Source organism: Larus michahellis, chromosome Z (genome assembly GCF_964199755.1).
Source record: "Larus michahellis chromosome Z, bLarMic1.1, whole genome shotgun sequence".
Taxonomy (NCBI): Eukaryota; Metazoa; Chordata; class Aves; order Charadriiformes; family Laridae; genus Larus; species Larus michahellis.
In genome coordinates, this window is record NC_133930.1 from 68,760,677 (window position 1) to 68,775,608 (window position 14,932).

The following is a 14,932-nucleotide window of genomic DNA, read 5'->3' on the forward strand; positions in this document are numbered from 1 at the left end:
GTGTCATTTGTTTAAAAGAATATTAGAAGAGTATTTTGACAAGATGTGGTGACCAAATCATTCTCAGATTTTGCAAATTCCCAGTCTTTCCCTTTACACCTTTTCCTCTTGTTCTCCTCCTGCTTTTTAAGCACAAAACAAAATCTTTATTCAAGTGTATGTTCCCTTAAGGACATGACATCTCTAATCACAGAATCATGGCTGCCTAGGCAATACTAATACTGTCAGTTGGTTTCTCTTAGTTGTCAAATTTTAAGACACTGGCCTAACTATGGAGACCTATTTCTGCATAAACTCTCACATGTATTTTTTTCCAAATAATTTTTCTGAAAGGGTAAGGTGAACTATACAGACTGGGAACAGCTTTTGTCTGTTTAAGTTAGGTCTTTCATTTTTTGAAATCAGTTCTAAGTAATATTTATCCAGTTATAATAAAACTAGAAGGGGAATTAAGTGTACAATAATGCTCAGTGAGAAGTGACATACTGGATTATTATTATCCACTTGATTTTAAGGTAAATGACAATTTCAGGAACGGGTTTAATGTACATCACTAACTTGATGCAATAAGAGGAGGAGAAAGAAAAAAAAATTACTGAGCGCCAGATGAACAATCTATGCCTTCTGTGTTCACGGGTGGGAGCTGTGTAACATTCTTTTGATCCAAACCAGCTACTATATAGTCTAACGTTGTAAGCAAGCCTTTAAACATTGCTCCTATCGTTTATGCAGCAACAAACTATTATTTAAAAAAAAATTAAAAAATCATCTATTGAATTGAGATGAAAGTTTCACAGTGGATTCCAACTCCCCAGCTTAACTGTCAACGTGCTTTTAAAATATACCTCTACCCAAATGCTAGCAATGTTCTGAACCATAGAAATGTAGCCAAACTGAGCTCCCTTTGAGACAAATAGCACTGGTGAGCAAGCCCCACACGTAAACTCACAAAACGCACAAGTGGTATTCTCAGATGCTTACAGTTCTTTTTTTTTTAATTACTTCTGGACCTTAGAAATCAAAAGAGCATAAGTCCCTTCTTGTGCTTCATTTTGCATGCATTAATTGTTTTGTCTGTCCCTCCCATTCCCAGACTGTTCCAGAAGGGAACCCAGATGGTGACATAACTCCCAAGAAACAACAGACACTCTTCTTCTCTTTCTCTACTAAGCGCTGGCTGAAAAAGCAGTTTTGACATATCTCATTGATAATACTCACCCATCAGTCTCAGCAATGTAAAGTTTAGATGACAAAAAGTTCAAATTAAAAAGGTATAGTGACTCAGGCAAGTTCTAGCAACTCCTAGATTTTAATCTTGAACATAGTACATACTTAACATCATTACAATCCCCAATCTCTTTCTCCACTTCCTATACAAATCTCAAGAGCATTGCTTATCAATCCACATCTATAATTAACTGTAAGCTCTCAAAGCACAAATATGCCTGGAAACATTGCATAATCATGGTACCATGGGCAAAACTGTTATGTTTAATCACATTAAATCCTTAACTCATCTCAAATTAAAACTCATTAGAAATCCTAAAAAAAAAAAGGGACCAATCTAATATGTTAGATTCCCAAAAATATGAAAATATCATTTCCAATTCCTCCTTATTCTTTTTAAAGAGCATTAAGATTTTTGCTAAGAAGAAGAAAAAAAGAAAAAAAAAACAACAAACAAACAGAGCAGCCACAAAAGAGAAGAGCTCTGTGACAACAAATATTGTCTTTTTCACAAAAGCGTAAACGACCTTCTACTATTACTTGACCCACTCCTTTTTGTAAGCTTTATCATAAATGAGTTATGACATCTCTAATGCAAGCAGTCAAAAAAAAAAAAAAGCAAGCCACACAAAACCCCAAAGGAGAAAGAGTGATCCTAGATATACTGTATGTTGGTATTTTAGAGAGCGGAAAGGAACTCCCCTCCTTATAGAGAATGGAAAACTACCCAGAAAACTTGCTCGTTTATTTTTTTTCAGGGGAAAAACAATAAAAAAGAAAAAAGGATTACAAACATAGACCATAATTTTTCTTGCCTCCTGATGCACACCTAGCTTAGAGTATTCAGATGACAAGTGAGACTAAACTACAGCACTAGCACATGGACAAATGGATATAAACTAGCAATGAAAGAAGAGCCAAATACCAGATCAGATTCCAATTATCAGAGCATTCTAGCTTTCCAAAACGAACAGAGAGGGTGCCTTCTTGTAAAATCCAACTTTATGAGCTAAAGCTATATAAACATGGCTGTCTGCTGTAGCAGGAAACAGTCTTGATGCAAGTGTCCTATATGTATCTTCTACACATACGTCGTGGATACATGTCTCTATGGTTATACCTACCATCTCGTCACTGCAGCTTGCACGCTGCACTATGACTGCAGCAACCAGCTTGATAACAACTTGGTACTGGCATAGCTATGTCAGTGCTCAGCTGGCTGGTGCCCTGGGCAGCTGCCAGGCAACTACCTCACGCAATGCCAGTGCCGCTCCACTGCTAGCAGTAACAGATGAGTAGCCTAAAGGTGTCCCTGGTGTTCTTTGCTCCTAAGAATGTGTAGCCCTCCATGGCCGATACAGATACAGCACTCACATGGCTGTATCTGAGGCACTCACATGGCTGATCCACTCCAGACAAAAACAGAAGTTTGAAACACGGCTGTGGTACTCCTCAATACTGCGTGTAGCAAGGCAAACTAAACTTAAAGCTGAAGACCCTTTTAAAAATCAACTAGCTTCTTAAATATGTAAAATTTCACTATTACACGCCTGGCAGAAAAGCAGAATCAAGCAGTTTCAGTGGATAAAACAGCAGTTATCCTTCAAATTTTAGTTTTTACTTGCGTATGTTAGTGTTATATTACAGTAATTAAATATCTATGAATCATTATTGGTCATATGATCCAGTTGTCAGAGACATAATAAAAAGGTAAAAAAATCATATATATACACAGGCTAAAACATTAGACATTGCCATCATGTAGCAGGTAGCCAAACAGCCTAAAAATCTAAGACTTGGGGCACGGGTTTTGCTTTGCCTTCAAAGAGTGCCTTACCATTTCTAGAGGAGAAATGTTAAGGGGTCAGACTTTTTTTTTTGTTTTTGTTTTGATTGGGTATTTTTTCTCCTTTACAAAAGGTGAGTAACTGCAATACAAGACCCATCCTCAATGCAAATGGGAAAAAGTGTCACCCACTCTTCATTACCTCAAGTCATATTGCATCATAAATTATTAAGCAGTTTTGCCCTAATTTGTCAGATGTTCACAATCAACTGCATGTAATGATTTCTCCCCAGTTCTCCCAACAAAGTTTTATTCTTCTGAGAATGGAAAAGGGACAAAAGTATGTTCTGCCTTCAGCAGTGCCTTCAGAAGCATGATGAAAAGCAACAGATGGGTAAATGCTTCTGAGTACTGTTCTAGGCAGCCATTAACTATCAGCTAACAAATCTCAATGGCAATGTGTTTTCTCTATGGAAAGAGAAGTTGTAATGAAATAGATTAACTCTAAGATAAATATTTTATAACCATTGGAAACAAAGGCAATTGTTGTACAGTAATAAATATGCAGGAGAGTGCAAAGCATGCTTCAGGTAGTGAAGCCAAATGGAGAAGCCAAAGCTGGGGGATCTCAATTAAGAATTTTGTTAAAAAAAAAAAGATAGCTCCAGTTCCGCTAAGCTTATTCCTTAGGTTTTCATACTGCCAAAATCTGTATTGCTTTATCTTCTTAAAAGGATTTTCAGCATCCTTTTTAATTAGAACAGCTTCCTTCTGTAAAGACATACCACTAATTAAGACCAGTTGTCAGTGGCTACAGTTCAGCGTTGTTTGGACAGCGAAAGAGCTGTCCAAAATTTCACATGCTGAGTGCAAGATCAATAGTTCTACACCTCCCCATGGCTTCATACCATCCACACAGAATTACATAAAAGTAAAGGTCATCACTAATTAAACAGCCTAGTATTACTAATAATATTAGTGCTACCATAAAAAGTGTCTCTCTAGCAACAAACGCTAAATCCAATTCACAAATCCCAATTCATTTAAAGTAATAAACAAAAATCCTGGCTTACTGCAAAGAATAGAGATCAAATGGTTACAGTTGCAATTAAAATAAAACACTAAAAATAATACAAAATTTTTCAAAAACTTGGTTCCTCAAAGTTTGGAAAACACCAGAACGACTGCGTACATGAGGGCAAACTTCACAGCGGTTCTTAATACCGCTGCTTTCTCTCATTTGCTTCCTTCCCAGATCTTAAGAGCCTCCAGGACATTAGCAGATGCTGGAGCTACAATCATTGAGTAAGACAGCAACGAGCTGCTGGGCCTGGATTGTTTCTAGTGCTGTCAATTGCTGCAGTTTTCACAACAGCACAAAGCTGTGCCAAAGTGACAAAAGTAAAAAAATTCAAAAGACAAGCTAGCACAACCACGTAACAAATTTATTAAGGGAAAAAGGCCTAGCAAGTAGCTCAACAGAAGCTCAACAGAACCACAAACACTGCCTGTAAAGGCCTGGGAGGCCCTTAGAATGAGACACCTAAAAAGAAGATAGATAATGAAACAATTAGCATCAACTCAAGGCTTAAAACAAAACAAAAAATACCTGTCCCAAAATAATCTACCTCCTCACATTTCAGTTGTTTCAGGGATACCACACCAAGAATATTGACCATAAATTGAAGGAGTATGCAATATTTATTCACAGGAACCGAATTCTAAATTAATTTTCATGTCATATTTTCCTCTTTGCTTTACTGTAGCTATGTACATTATGGGATCTAGCTCTCAAAACAGAAATTTTACTTTAAGAGATAAAGAGAATTCAAAATTGTTATAATCTAACAGCATAGCATTTACAAATCTGATTTTAAGTTACTGTACACAGAAGATGAATTAATAACCAGTGGGTCAAATTTAAATGTAGTGCAAAGAAGTGCAATTCTACTGACATATTTGGCTAACATTGAAGTCTGAAGCAGGTTTTAAACCAGTCAAAATAGCGACACATAATTAAATTCAAGCTATATCAATGGTAACATCTTACTACCATCCTCAGTTTTTAAAGTAAAAAATTAATTTGTCAAAGGCTAAAATTTCTCATTATGTACAGAAGCTTCCATTCTATTAACAACAGAAAAAGTCAAGTATTCGAGTCAATAAATGACATTGTCAGCGTTACATATTCTAAGTTCGCTGTTATCATTCATGGGCATTACAAAAGTCTTGGTGATGACCATATAAAGATCTGTCAGAAACCTTCTGGTTTTTGGAAATGTTTCATTTAAGCTCCTAATAGTAGTCAGCAACAGGAAATGTTTAAAATACTAGATTACCATCCTAGATTACCACCACACTACATCCCACAGGGAGCTTTAAGTAATTCCAAATTCGTAAAAAAGTACAGATATTGTTCATTGCAACAGAAGCAGAGGGAACACGACAAAGAAAAGTTATGTCTGTTTAATCCCTTTTAGGTAGGGAAATAAGCATTGGAAGAAGGCACTACTTTCCTCCCACTGCTTCAGTAGGAAACAGAAGAGAGGACAAGCTTTGTTTGAAAAACAGAAAAGGCTGACCCTTGATTTACTCAGAGCACAAGTACTCTCTTTCTCTCTGGATACAAGGGAAAAAACATCCACCTGTTTCCCCTCTAATAAAACTTTGTCTCATGAGGCAGGTCAGGCCAATTTGCATCTTAAGGTCTTCCTCAGAGACAAATTTTATTCATGTCTTGAACATTCCTCATCAGATTTTTCTTCCATTGATTTGTCCCTCCATTCTTTGAGCACACATAATACTGAGTTTAGGTGACAAACAGAGCAGTTTCAAAATTAAAGACAACAGTAAATAATCTCGAAGATAGTTTTCAGGTTATTACAAACATGACCATCTCTTATACTACGTTTAGTTACACACAAAACAATAGATATGACTGATGTAGTGTACAGAGGGTTTCTCTAACAAACACAAGTATCCACTTTAAGTGTTTTGGAGTTCAATCTATGCACTTGTAATACATCTTCTCAAAATGTAAGCAAGAACACAGAAAAGACTTCATAAGCCTTCTGTCCAGGTTCTAAGCATGCCCATCATTTAAATTACTGAGGGTAAAAGAGGAAAACTGCAGACGGTAGGAATGATTAAGAGCAGCAATGAGTTTTAAGACAGATCTGAGTTGAACTATGCAATATTTATCCCCCTCTCATTTTGATGTATAGGTACTCAACCTGCATAATCTACACAGGTATATTCAATATATTGATTAACTGCTATCTAAGTAAAAATCACTCCTTATCCCCCAAAAGTTGCTTAAAAGGCAGTACAGGCAGAACAGAACTATCTTGATCAATATACATATAATATTTTTCCTGAAACTTAACAGCAGTCTGGGTACTCAGAATCTCTGCTGATTAACATTAGGAAAAGAGAAAGCGAAGTGATAGGTTTCTAAACCACTCTGTAAAAGGAAAAGCAGTTTCTTAAACACAATAACCTTTTATTGAGAACAGACATTGCAAAGACTTAACAATAGTAAAAAAAAGTCACAGTCTATGGGACAAAGCACAACGCAGACCTGATCTGACCTACCAACATGTCAGTCTCTCCCCCTCAGCCTATCAAAGGGCAGCCCACCTCATCTGTATCTCCCCAAAAATTGTTCTGACTGGATCGAACCATTGAAACCAATCAAAATTAAGCAGTCTAAGTGACACACTTGATCCCAAGACTTGGTGTCTCCACAAAATAGCAAAGGCCTGGAAGTTATAACCTGACTACGGTTTATCCGTTTGGAAAAACTTTAAATTCTACTAATAGACAATTTAGGACACCTCAGCAAAAAAAAACTCGAATAACTCTAAAGAAAATTAAATAAATCAAATTACTAAAATTGGACTGCTTTTTGCAAAAATACATGTCCTTACAAACTGACTACAAGAGAATTTAAGAAGAGAAGTTTTTTCAGGAAGTAGTTTTGCCCCCATCAGACCATTTCACATACTTGTATAATCCACCTTACCAGGAAACGCTTCCCCTCTGACCCATTGCTATCACAGCTTTAGCCTCTCTTCATCAACCCAGTCCCATGCTTAAAGGGTGGGTAAGCATCATTATACCTTCTTTAAACCTTGCTCTCAGAAAATATGAATGGAAACAAATTGGGGTATATTTTCATTGAAGTGACAAGAACAATGCAGTAGAAATAAATACTTATTTGATTTAGATTAGTTAGCATAAACATTGCCAGCTGTACACTGGAACACAGAGCTCCTAGTAGGTTAATTTAGACTACTTTTCTAAATGTAGTGGTGATCCATTCTGGAAAATGTAAATAGAAATGCACTGAAGTTCTAGAGGATGATTTGCCTATGCTTACATCTGACTAGACAAGTCACAGAAGCATGTTCCATAACTGCCATTATGAAACTTTTTCTGACCTCCTTGTCACTTGTGCATTCAGTATGCATTCAGATTTTTACATCCCAGTGAATATTCATCTAGTACGTTATGCTTATTTTCAAGATATCAGTTCAATTAGAGTAAGTACAATTAATCTTCATTTAAAAAAAATGTATCAGGGCATTATATGAAAGCTACAACTTACTCCACTGCATTGCTGTTTTTCCATCTTTAGTGATGTCCCATTGGAATACGGCATTTACTTTCTTTACCAATTCATTTCCAAGTGTTTTTACACGACGACCAATTTCTTCAAACACAAGGTCACTCTGCAGGCCTGCAGTCTTAAAAAAAGAGAACGAGCATGAAGAATTTAAAGTTGAAACTCTGTTAAAGATGTACTAAATATGTCTATTAGTTCAATCACTGTGTCTAGGAAAGTCTCTATCGCAGAATTATTAAATGCAACTGAGTTTTCTTCCACCACAACCAACCATCTCTAACAACTGTCAGCATTAAGTACATTCAAGCAGAAAATGCTTCATGGCCTCTTCCTTAAGAATTATTTCAAATCTTACTTTTGCATTTTTTGTCATTTATCACTACAACTTAAGATATGTATCATAATTAGGGCTCTAAGGGCTTCTTAATTGACCTTTATTCCCTTCAGAGGATGCCCATTGCCACTTTTTCCATGGTGAATGGTATGTTAGTTTTTAGAACACGAAAATGTTTTTACCAGTACATTACATTAACACGACATGGAAGATGTTCAAAATATACTGCACTACGAACACAGTCAGAACTCCAGTGTTTATCATTTAAGAGTGGGATTGGCTAGATTTACATTTTCAACTTTTCCAAACACGTATTAATTTGCAAACCTTTGTCTTTCTTTAATAAATACTTGTACTGGATAAAATGCTGCACTTTAAGAAGCTCCTCCAGTGACATTTTTCATCTAACTAGAATGGGAGCAAAGAAGCTCTCATAGCTTTAGTTTTTCTGCCATACCTACCTGTACACCAGAATGAAATACTCTTCACACTGCTATCTTGTCACCTCTTTGGTTAAGACTAACATTTTCCATTACATAACAGTTACTGATGACATCTAAATTTGCCAATCACTCAGGGTAGTTTCTTTTGGTGGATGTCTGCCTCTGTCAGCAAACTTCTGCCAAAGCTCCTTAATTCCTCAGAATAAGCTTAAAGAAAAATACCTGTTCTGCCCATGTTAAAAAAAAATAAATCTCTATAATTATTTCACTGAAAAGTTCTAACGCTTATGTGTTTGAACTTCAAATGCAGATTTGGCAACAGTTCAGAACGTCAGAGGACTAAACACAACCAGCAAAAAGAAACAGATTCCAGGAATATATCACAAGCTTTATACGAATGTCACTTTCTCAGTACTTCATAAACTTCAATGCATTAATGTTTCATCCTTCATGGGCAGGAATCAATAGGGGCAAAAAAACATATAGTTTATTTTGGCAATGGACTGTGCACCCATGTGTTTTAGACCACATTAAGGAGCCAGGACATCCTTTGCATTGCATGTACAATTCTGTCTTTTGCGGCAAGTCGAGTACCCAAGGCTTAATGCATGCATGCAGAGGATTTTTTAAAATATATATAGTATAAAGTGCATATTGTGTGTTAGGTCTAAGCACACGCACAAACAACCATTAGACCCTTCTTTCAAAATGATTCAATGACATATCTGTTCTTTCCTACGAGTACACTATCTCATTTTCATTTGTTCTGTTCTCCCAATGCCTTCCTGCCACTCTCCCCATGTCTCTCTGAAGTCTCTGAAGACTTCTCTCTGAAGTCACGTGATTTTACAACTTACATTGAGTTTGATCTCCATATCTAAAAAATAACAAAACTCCTCTAATTTTACAGGTACAGCACCAAATTAAAGGGACTAATTCCAACCTTAAATTATGGCAAGTGCTCAAAACTTGTGACCCTTACTGGTGCACACCTCACGTATTTTGTAACATATAGTGTGATGCTTATCCTAACACTTCAATTGGCATCAAGCACTTCAACCTTCATAAGCCATCCTGCATATCTTAAAACGCCTGTATTTTTTGCCTCAAATAGATCCATGAACCTCTGTATCTTAAACAATGTGTGTATTCGCATCTCTGAATTCAAATATTCACTCAAGTACTGCAAATAAGACTGGTAAGTGATGTAAGTATTTCTGCCATGTTTTCTGCAAAAATAAAGCCTAAATATGCTGCTTTGCAAGTTAAGACTTCTATTGCTTCCCCCTACCTTCACAGGCTCCCGAGCAGAAGGCTTATCCAAGGCTGGTACTATATCCACATAGCCCCCTGCAATAGCCACTTCTCCAGTCTCTTTGACCTGTGGTGGGGGAAAAATTGCATTACAGAGGTAAAGTAATCCAAAAAAGTCACAACAGAAGGGCAACCAAGGAATCTTCCTTACATTTTAAAAGTCAGAGATGAAGAAAAGAGAAAACATAAAAGTTCCAGAGTGAAAAAACCACCCCATAAATGCATTGTAGTGTTGAGGCAGGTTAGTATACTGTGCTTTGCAAACAGTTCTTCAAACAAAATAAGTATTTGCTTCTTGAAAAATTATACCAAAATATTTTGCTGGTTTTCTGTTCACAAAATCGTAGAAAACCTTATTTATCTGAAAATTTACCTCCAGTGTTATAAGTTACTGTTAACGTTACTTCATAAATAGTTCTGAGAAAGATATTGTTCTAAAATGTTTTTCCTTAAGGTAGGTATGCAGTTGTCAACAGTTCACCTAGACAGTTTCACTATCTCTAGGTGCCTTACACTGCAACTTGCACTAGAAACAATTTTTAAGCATTGTAAAACCAGAAACATTACAAGAGCAAAGACTGCAAATACCTGAATTGCCTTCTGTTTTAATTTTTTGAAATAGTTAAGTCAGAGAAGAAAGTGGGTTTCATTTGGCATTGTCTCTAAGGCATCTGACAAACCGTTCTGACTTACGGAAGCAAACAGAAGACGGCAAAATGATTCACTGACAATGCATATAGAGAATTATATGATGAATAGCCAAAGCAGAGGAATACCCAGTATCACAGCCTAGCTTATTGCACAGGTGAAATTAATACAGGAAGACTACATAATAATGATTACTCAAATGATACCTAACAGCTTGTCACCTACTGCCACTGCACTTCAGACAATGCTGAAAATGGATTTAAACCGCATTTAACTAGTCTTAGTTTGATTTAACCGGAGTTTATTACTAGTACAAAGATGGTTGTACTTCAAACTCATCCAACATACAATAAGAAACAGAATTCTGCACAATTCATAACCGTTGAAACAAGACGGTTTTCTATAATGCTGTTAAACTTTGTAATTTCTCTCCAAAATAAGTTACTCCACACTTGAGGAAAAAAAACCAAAACAACCTGTTGCAAAATCCCCCGAAACTCTATGCATTAGCAATGACTAAACCAAGCATAATAACAAATCCAGCCTTTAAACAAAACAAAACACCCCCCTCCATTTACATATTCCAAAGAGCTTGGAAGCGTATAATGAATTCTGTTAATTTACACTGTATATGCAAACCCTCAAAAGTAAATACCTGACATTTAGAAATTCTGTCAGGACTGGGTGGTAGTACCTTTCAAATATAGCTACGCATAAACATAGTAATCTGCAAAACTCATTTGAGGCACCAGTCAGTCTTGTTTACTACTAGTAACCAAAGATGGAGTGTTCATACATAGTACCCTCAATGTTTTTATCATTCTGAAATTCCCTAGCCGCTAACACTCATGAGGTCTGCAAACAAATTTTACCTCCTTCAGTCAACATTTATTCCACCAAGCTGTATTCCTATGGAAACAGCAATCCCATGTCCTTATGATGACTCTCCTCATTTGGTTTTGCCTGCCCAGTCCTCTCTGCAGCTGCAACTGTCCCTGCTGCTGTACTCACTAATCAACAGCTGGCTACATTTTTACAGAGACAGGGTGGCAAAACTTTGGCCAGCCAAAGCAATGTAAATTGCACACACATCAACAAATACCAGTAGCAAATCATAGGTTAAGAAAGTGACAGTGTCATAGGATGCTACAACAGAAGTCATGAGAATTTACTTTTAGCCTCTACATGAGGTATTTTACTGTTAGCTTCCAGTAAGCATCCACCAAGTGGATACCCACACAAAATGCTAAAAGCAACACCAAAGAGAAGAGAATAATGCAAAAACTGAATTTCTAAAGTGTAAACTCTGTTGTATTGTAGTTACTATGTCCAACTGCTATGAACTTCCATGTTTAAGTAAGTTGTTCTGAGTAGATACAACTTAAGTTTACCTCAATTTAAGCTAAATTTGTAGAAGTTTACCTGCATACACTGTCAGGACTTCATTTAAGAGACACAAATGTTAAAAAAAGATGCATACACAAGTTTATGAATAACTGCAGAAAACAAGTACAAACTATGCTGACCTAAGAATGGCTGCTTTTTGCTCTTCTACAGCAGACAAACAGAAAACGCAATACAGTAAAATGAGTTCTCACATTGTTTAATATAAGGAGTGTATTAAGTCCTACGACTATTTTTAATTTTATATTTTATTTCTATATTTATTTTTATGGTATTTTTATAGGAACTTAGTGACACCATAAAATAAGTATGAATATTTCATTCTATTCACTTAATTTCTTTACAAAACCTTCTTCAATGGTGTGCTTGATGCATCACTTTTTTTGCTTCCCCTCATACCCCCAGTCTTTTAACAAACACATCTTTCTCTGAAGCCCACAATGGTGAGTATGTTCTGACCTTAGTTTGAAAATGGATTCTATTTCCCTCCTTCCACATTTCTGTTTGTAAAGTTTGTCCCGGAAAGACTGGTTTCGCAAAGCGAACCTAAGGAAAAAAAAAAAAGAGTAAAAAAAGTGAGGTTGTGAACAGATCTGTCATATGTACACACAAAGCTTAAAAACAGAAGCTTTACTGAAATGAGAAAAAGCAAAGAGAAAAATCAGTCAACTTGCAACGTAGAAAGCCTAAATATTTAAGTAAATGTACAGATCGAGGCATTAAAATGCATGCAGCAATAAGTAATGCAATCGTGGTAGTTAAGACAGTGCAAAAGCCTCTTCCCACCCTAAAGAACTTTTTGTCACTAAAACCAGAAAAATCAAAAAAATTAAATGCAAAGAATGAACACACAGACCTTGATCGCCTTGAATCTGTTCACATCATTATTTGCAAACTGCTTCAAAACGTTTCTAGCAGCAAACCCAAAAGAGCATAGTCCATGAAGTATAGGCTTCTTAAATCCTATTTTAAAAAGTAACATTTTAGCATTTGTAATATTAGGAGTCTGCATGTATTTCGTATTTGTACAAACAAATATCTATATTTTATTCATAGTATTTTCCTCCAATAACATTCTTAGTCCTTTTTAACCTAATTTATCTCACTGAAAAGGTGTCTGTTACCATTTATTGCTTCCTCTACTTTGAGGCAGAGGAAAGTGCTCACTCAGAACTGGCACTCCAACACTGCCTATGCTATTGTAAGACTCTTATTCCCTGCCTGTAGAGGTGACAAAATGTAAAATAAGGAGATTGGCTGTTTTAGCATACGTGTATAGGCACACCAGATAGACAGTTACATGGAAGAATGCATATCAAGGGCAAGAGGTATTGTAATCATTAAGAAGTGGTGATACTAAGATTATTTGATGCTTCACACTTAATTTCTATTCAGGGTTGCCAAAAGTTTCCAAATATAGTGCAAGCTTCAGGATTAACTTTTCTTTATTTAGAAGTGGAAAAAACCCTGAAAAGATTTCAGGCATTTTGAACACATCTAACAGAGAAAAAAAAAAAACAACCCAGTGTTCAGTTTACACTGACACTTTTGGTCAAGTTTCCTTGCACTTTTATGCTTTGGAGCAGGAGCTGAACCTTGGCAGACGATAATCTTTGTATTAGTGCTGAATCTTTCTCCAGTCCTGTCAGTCTGTCAAAATAAACCTTTAGAAACTGACCTCACATTTACTAAAGTGCAACAGTTAAGTTTTAAAGATGCTGCTTGTACTGAGTGTGTTCTGATCCCTTAACAGGTTGCTCTTCCTGACAGGGCATGTGAACAGTAATTGATCACGCTTGCAACAGCCCATGGATTCGAGACAGGTCTGCAGCTCCGAAACCAGTTGCTTTGCCTGCAACTCATCTGCCACTCTCAGCTGCCAGAGTCTGTTTTTCCCAAGCTCTAAACAACTCATCATAGCATCTACACAGCATGAAAAGTTGTTCCTCAGAACAACAGCTGGGAGAAAAAAGCAAAAGCAAAACCTACCAAACAAAAAAGAGGCGACAGGAGAAAGACTAGCCTGCAGAGAATTAGAAGATACCACCTTCAAGACAGAGACAAAAAACCCACTAGGACTCAATGCTGGGAAAGACGGGAATTCTCAGACGTGGCCCAAAGGGAAGACAAGGCTATCAGGAGTAAGGATGAGAAACAGAACTTTTGACTCTTTAGGGTAGGAGAGGAGATGTGACAGAAGGACTGGCTAAAAGGAACATGAGTCTGTTTTCTTGCCATAAGTATTCCATTCTGACATTTCTTTCCTGTAAAATATTTGAATATGCACTTTTAGTAGCACTCTTTTTTGTACACTGCAGACAGAATGTTTCTGAAAGTACAAAGACACCATGCAGTCAATTTTAAAACAGATTACTGGCATTATTGTAAAAATACCAGTATTCAGTATCTCTCACACAGAATGTTATAGTGACATTTAGCTCTTTAAAAGCTTAGCTCAATTCACCACGCAAGAACCAAAAACCACCACTATTTTCAGAACTAAGGAAAAGACAAATATATATTCTCCCTAGTATTTTCTTTAAAAAACTAATGCGTACGCAAAGAAAAATCCAGAAGGCAACCAAGTTACTTTGTTATCTAGACTAAAATGAAAAAACCAAAGAAAAAGAAAATGTTGCTTTCATTTTCTAATATCTTGGAAATACTCATAAGCTACAGGAATAAAGGCTCAAGAATATAAACAAGTGTTTTCATGTAGCATATCTCCTCTGAAACATCACCCACAGGAAGGCTTAACAATAATCCTGGAACGCTCTGAGTGCATGATCCTGAATGCTTCCATCCAGTGCACACTGGGGAGAGCCAGTCAAAGACAACATTTACAGCGATTAAAGAGAAGAAGGTGTGTGAATATGCCCAAAGAAAACAGCTTTTGTATAACTAGAAAAAAGACTTGTGGAATATATCTACAGTCATCTTCCTCTTTGTTTGAGCCTACATTTAGCATAGGTATTTGAGTAGGAGACTGCCACAGTTCCAAAATCCTGTGTGGCAGTTTTCTGTTCAGACGAAGAGACTACCTCATCTACAGAGTTAATTTCATTTTTGACTGGTCTAAGCGACAGTCCTCTTCATGTGAGCAAGTCAAAGATTACTACTCCTCTTCTTTTGTAAGGTTTTTATAGGGT

General features: G+C 36.5%; 1 protein-coding gene across 1 annotated transcript in view; it reads right to left on the reverse strand.

Moving 5' to 3' along the window:
- Positions 1 to 14,932, reverse strand: part of HSD17B4 (hydroxysteroid 17-beta dehydrogenase 4) — a 65,792-nt gene that overhangs the window by 4,514 nt on the left and 46,346 nt on the right. The window contains exons 19-22 of the mRNA XM_074569175.1: positions 12,640 to 12,746; positions 12,243 to 12,329; positions 9,709 to 9,798; positions 7,623 to 7,761 (exon numbers count right to left, since the gene is read on the reverse strand). Of these exons, the coding sequence (XP_074425276.1) occupies positions 7,623 to 7,761; positions 9,709 to 9,798; positions 12,243 to 12,329; positions 12,640 to 12,746 (423 nt within the window). The remainder of the gene's footprint in view (positions 1 to 7,622; positions 7,762 to 9,708; positions 9,799 to 12,242; positions 12,330 to 12,639; positions 12,747 to 14,932) is intronic.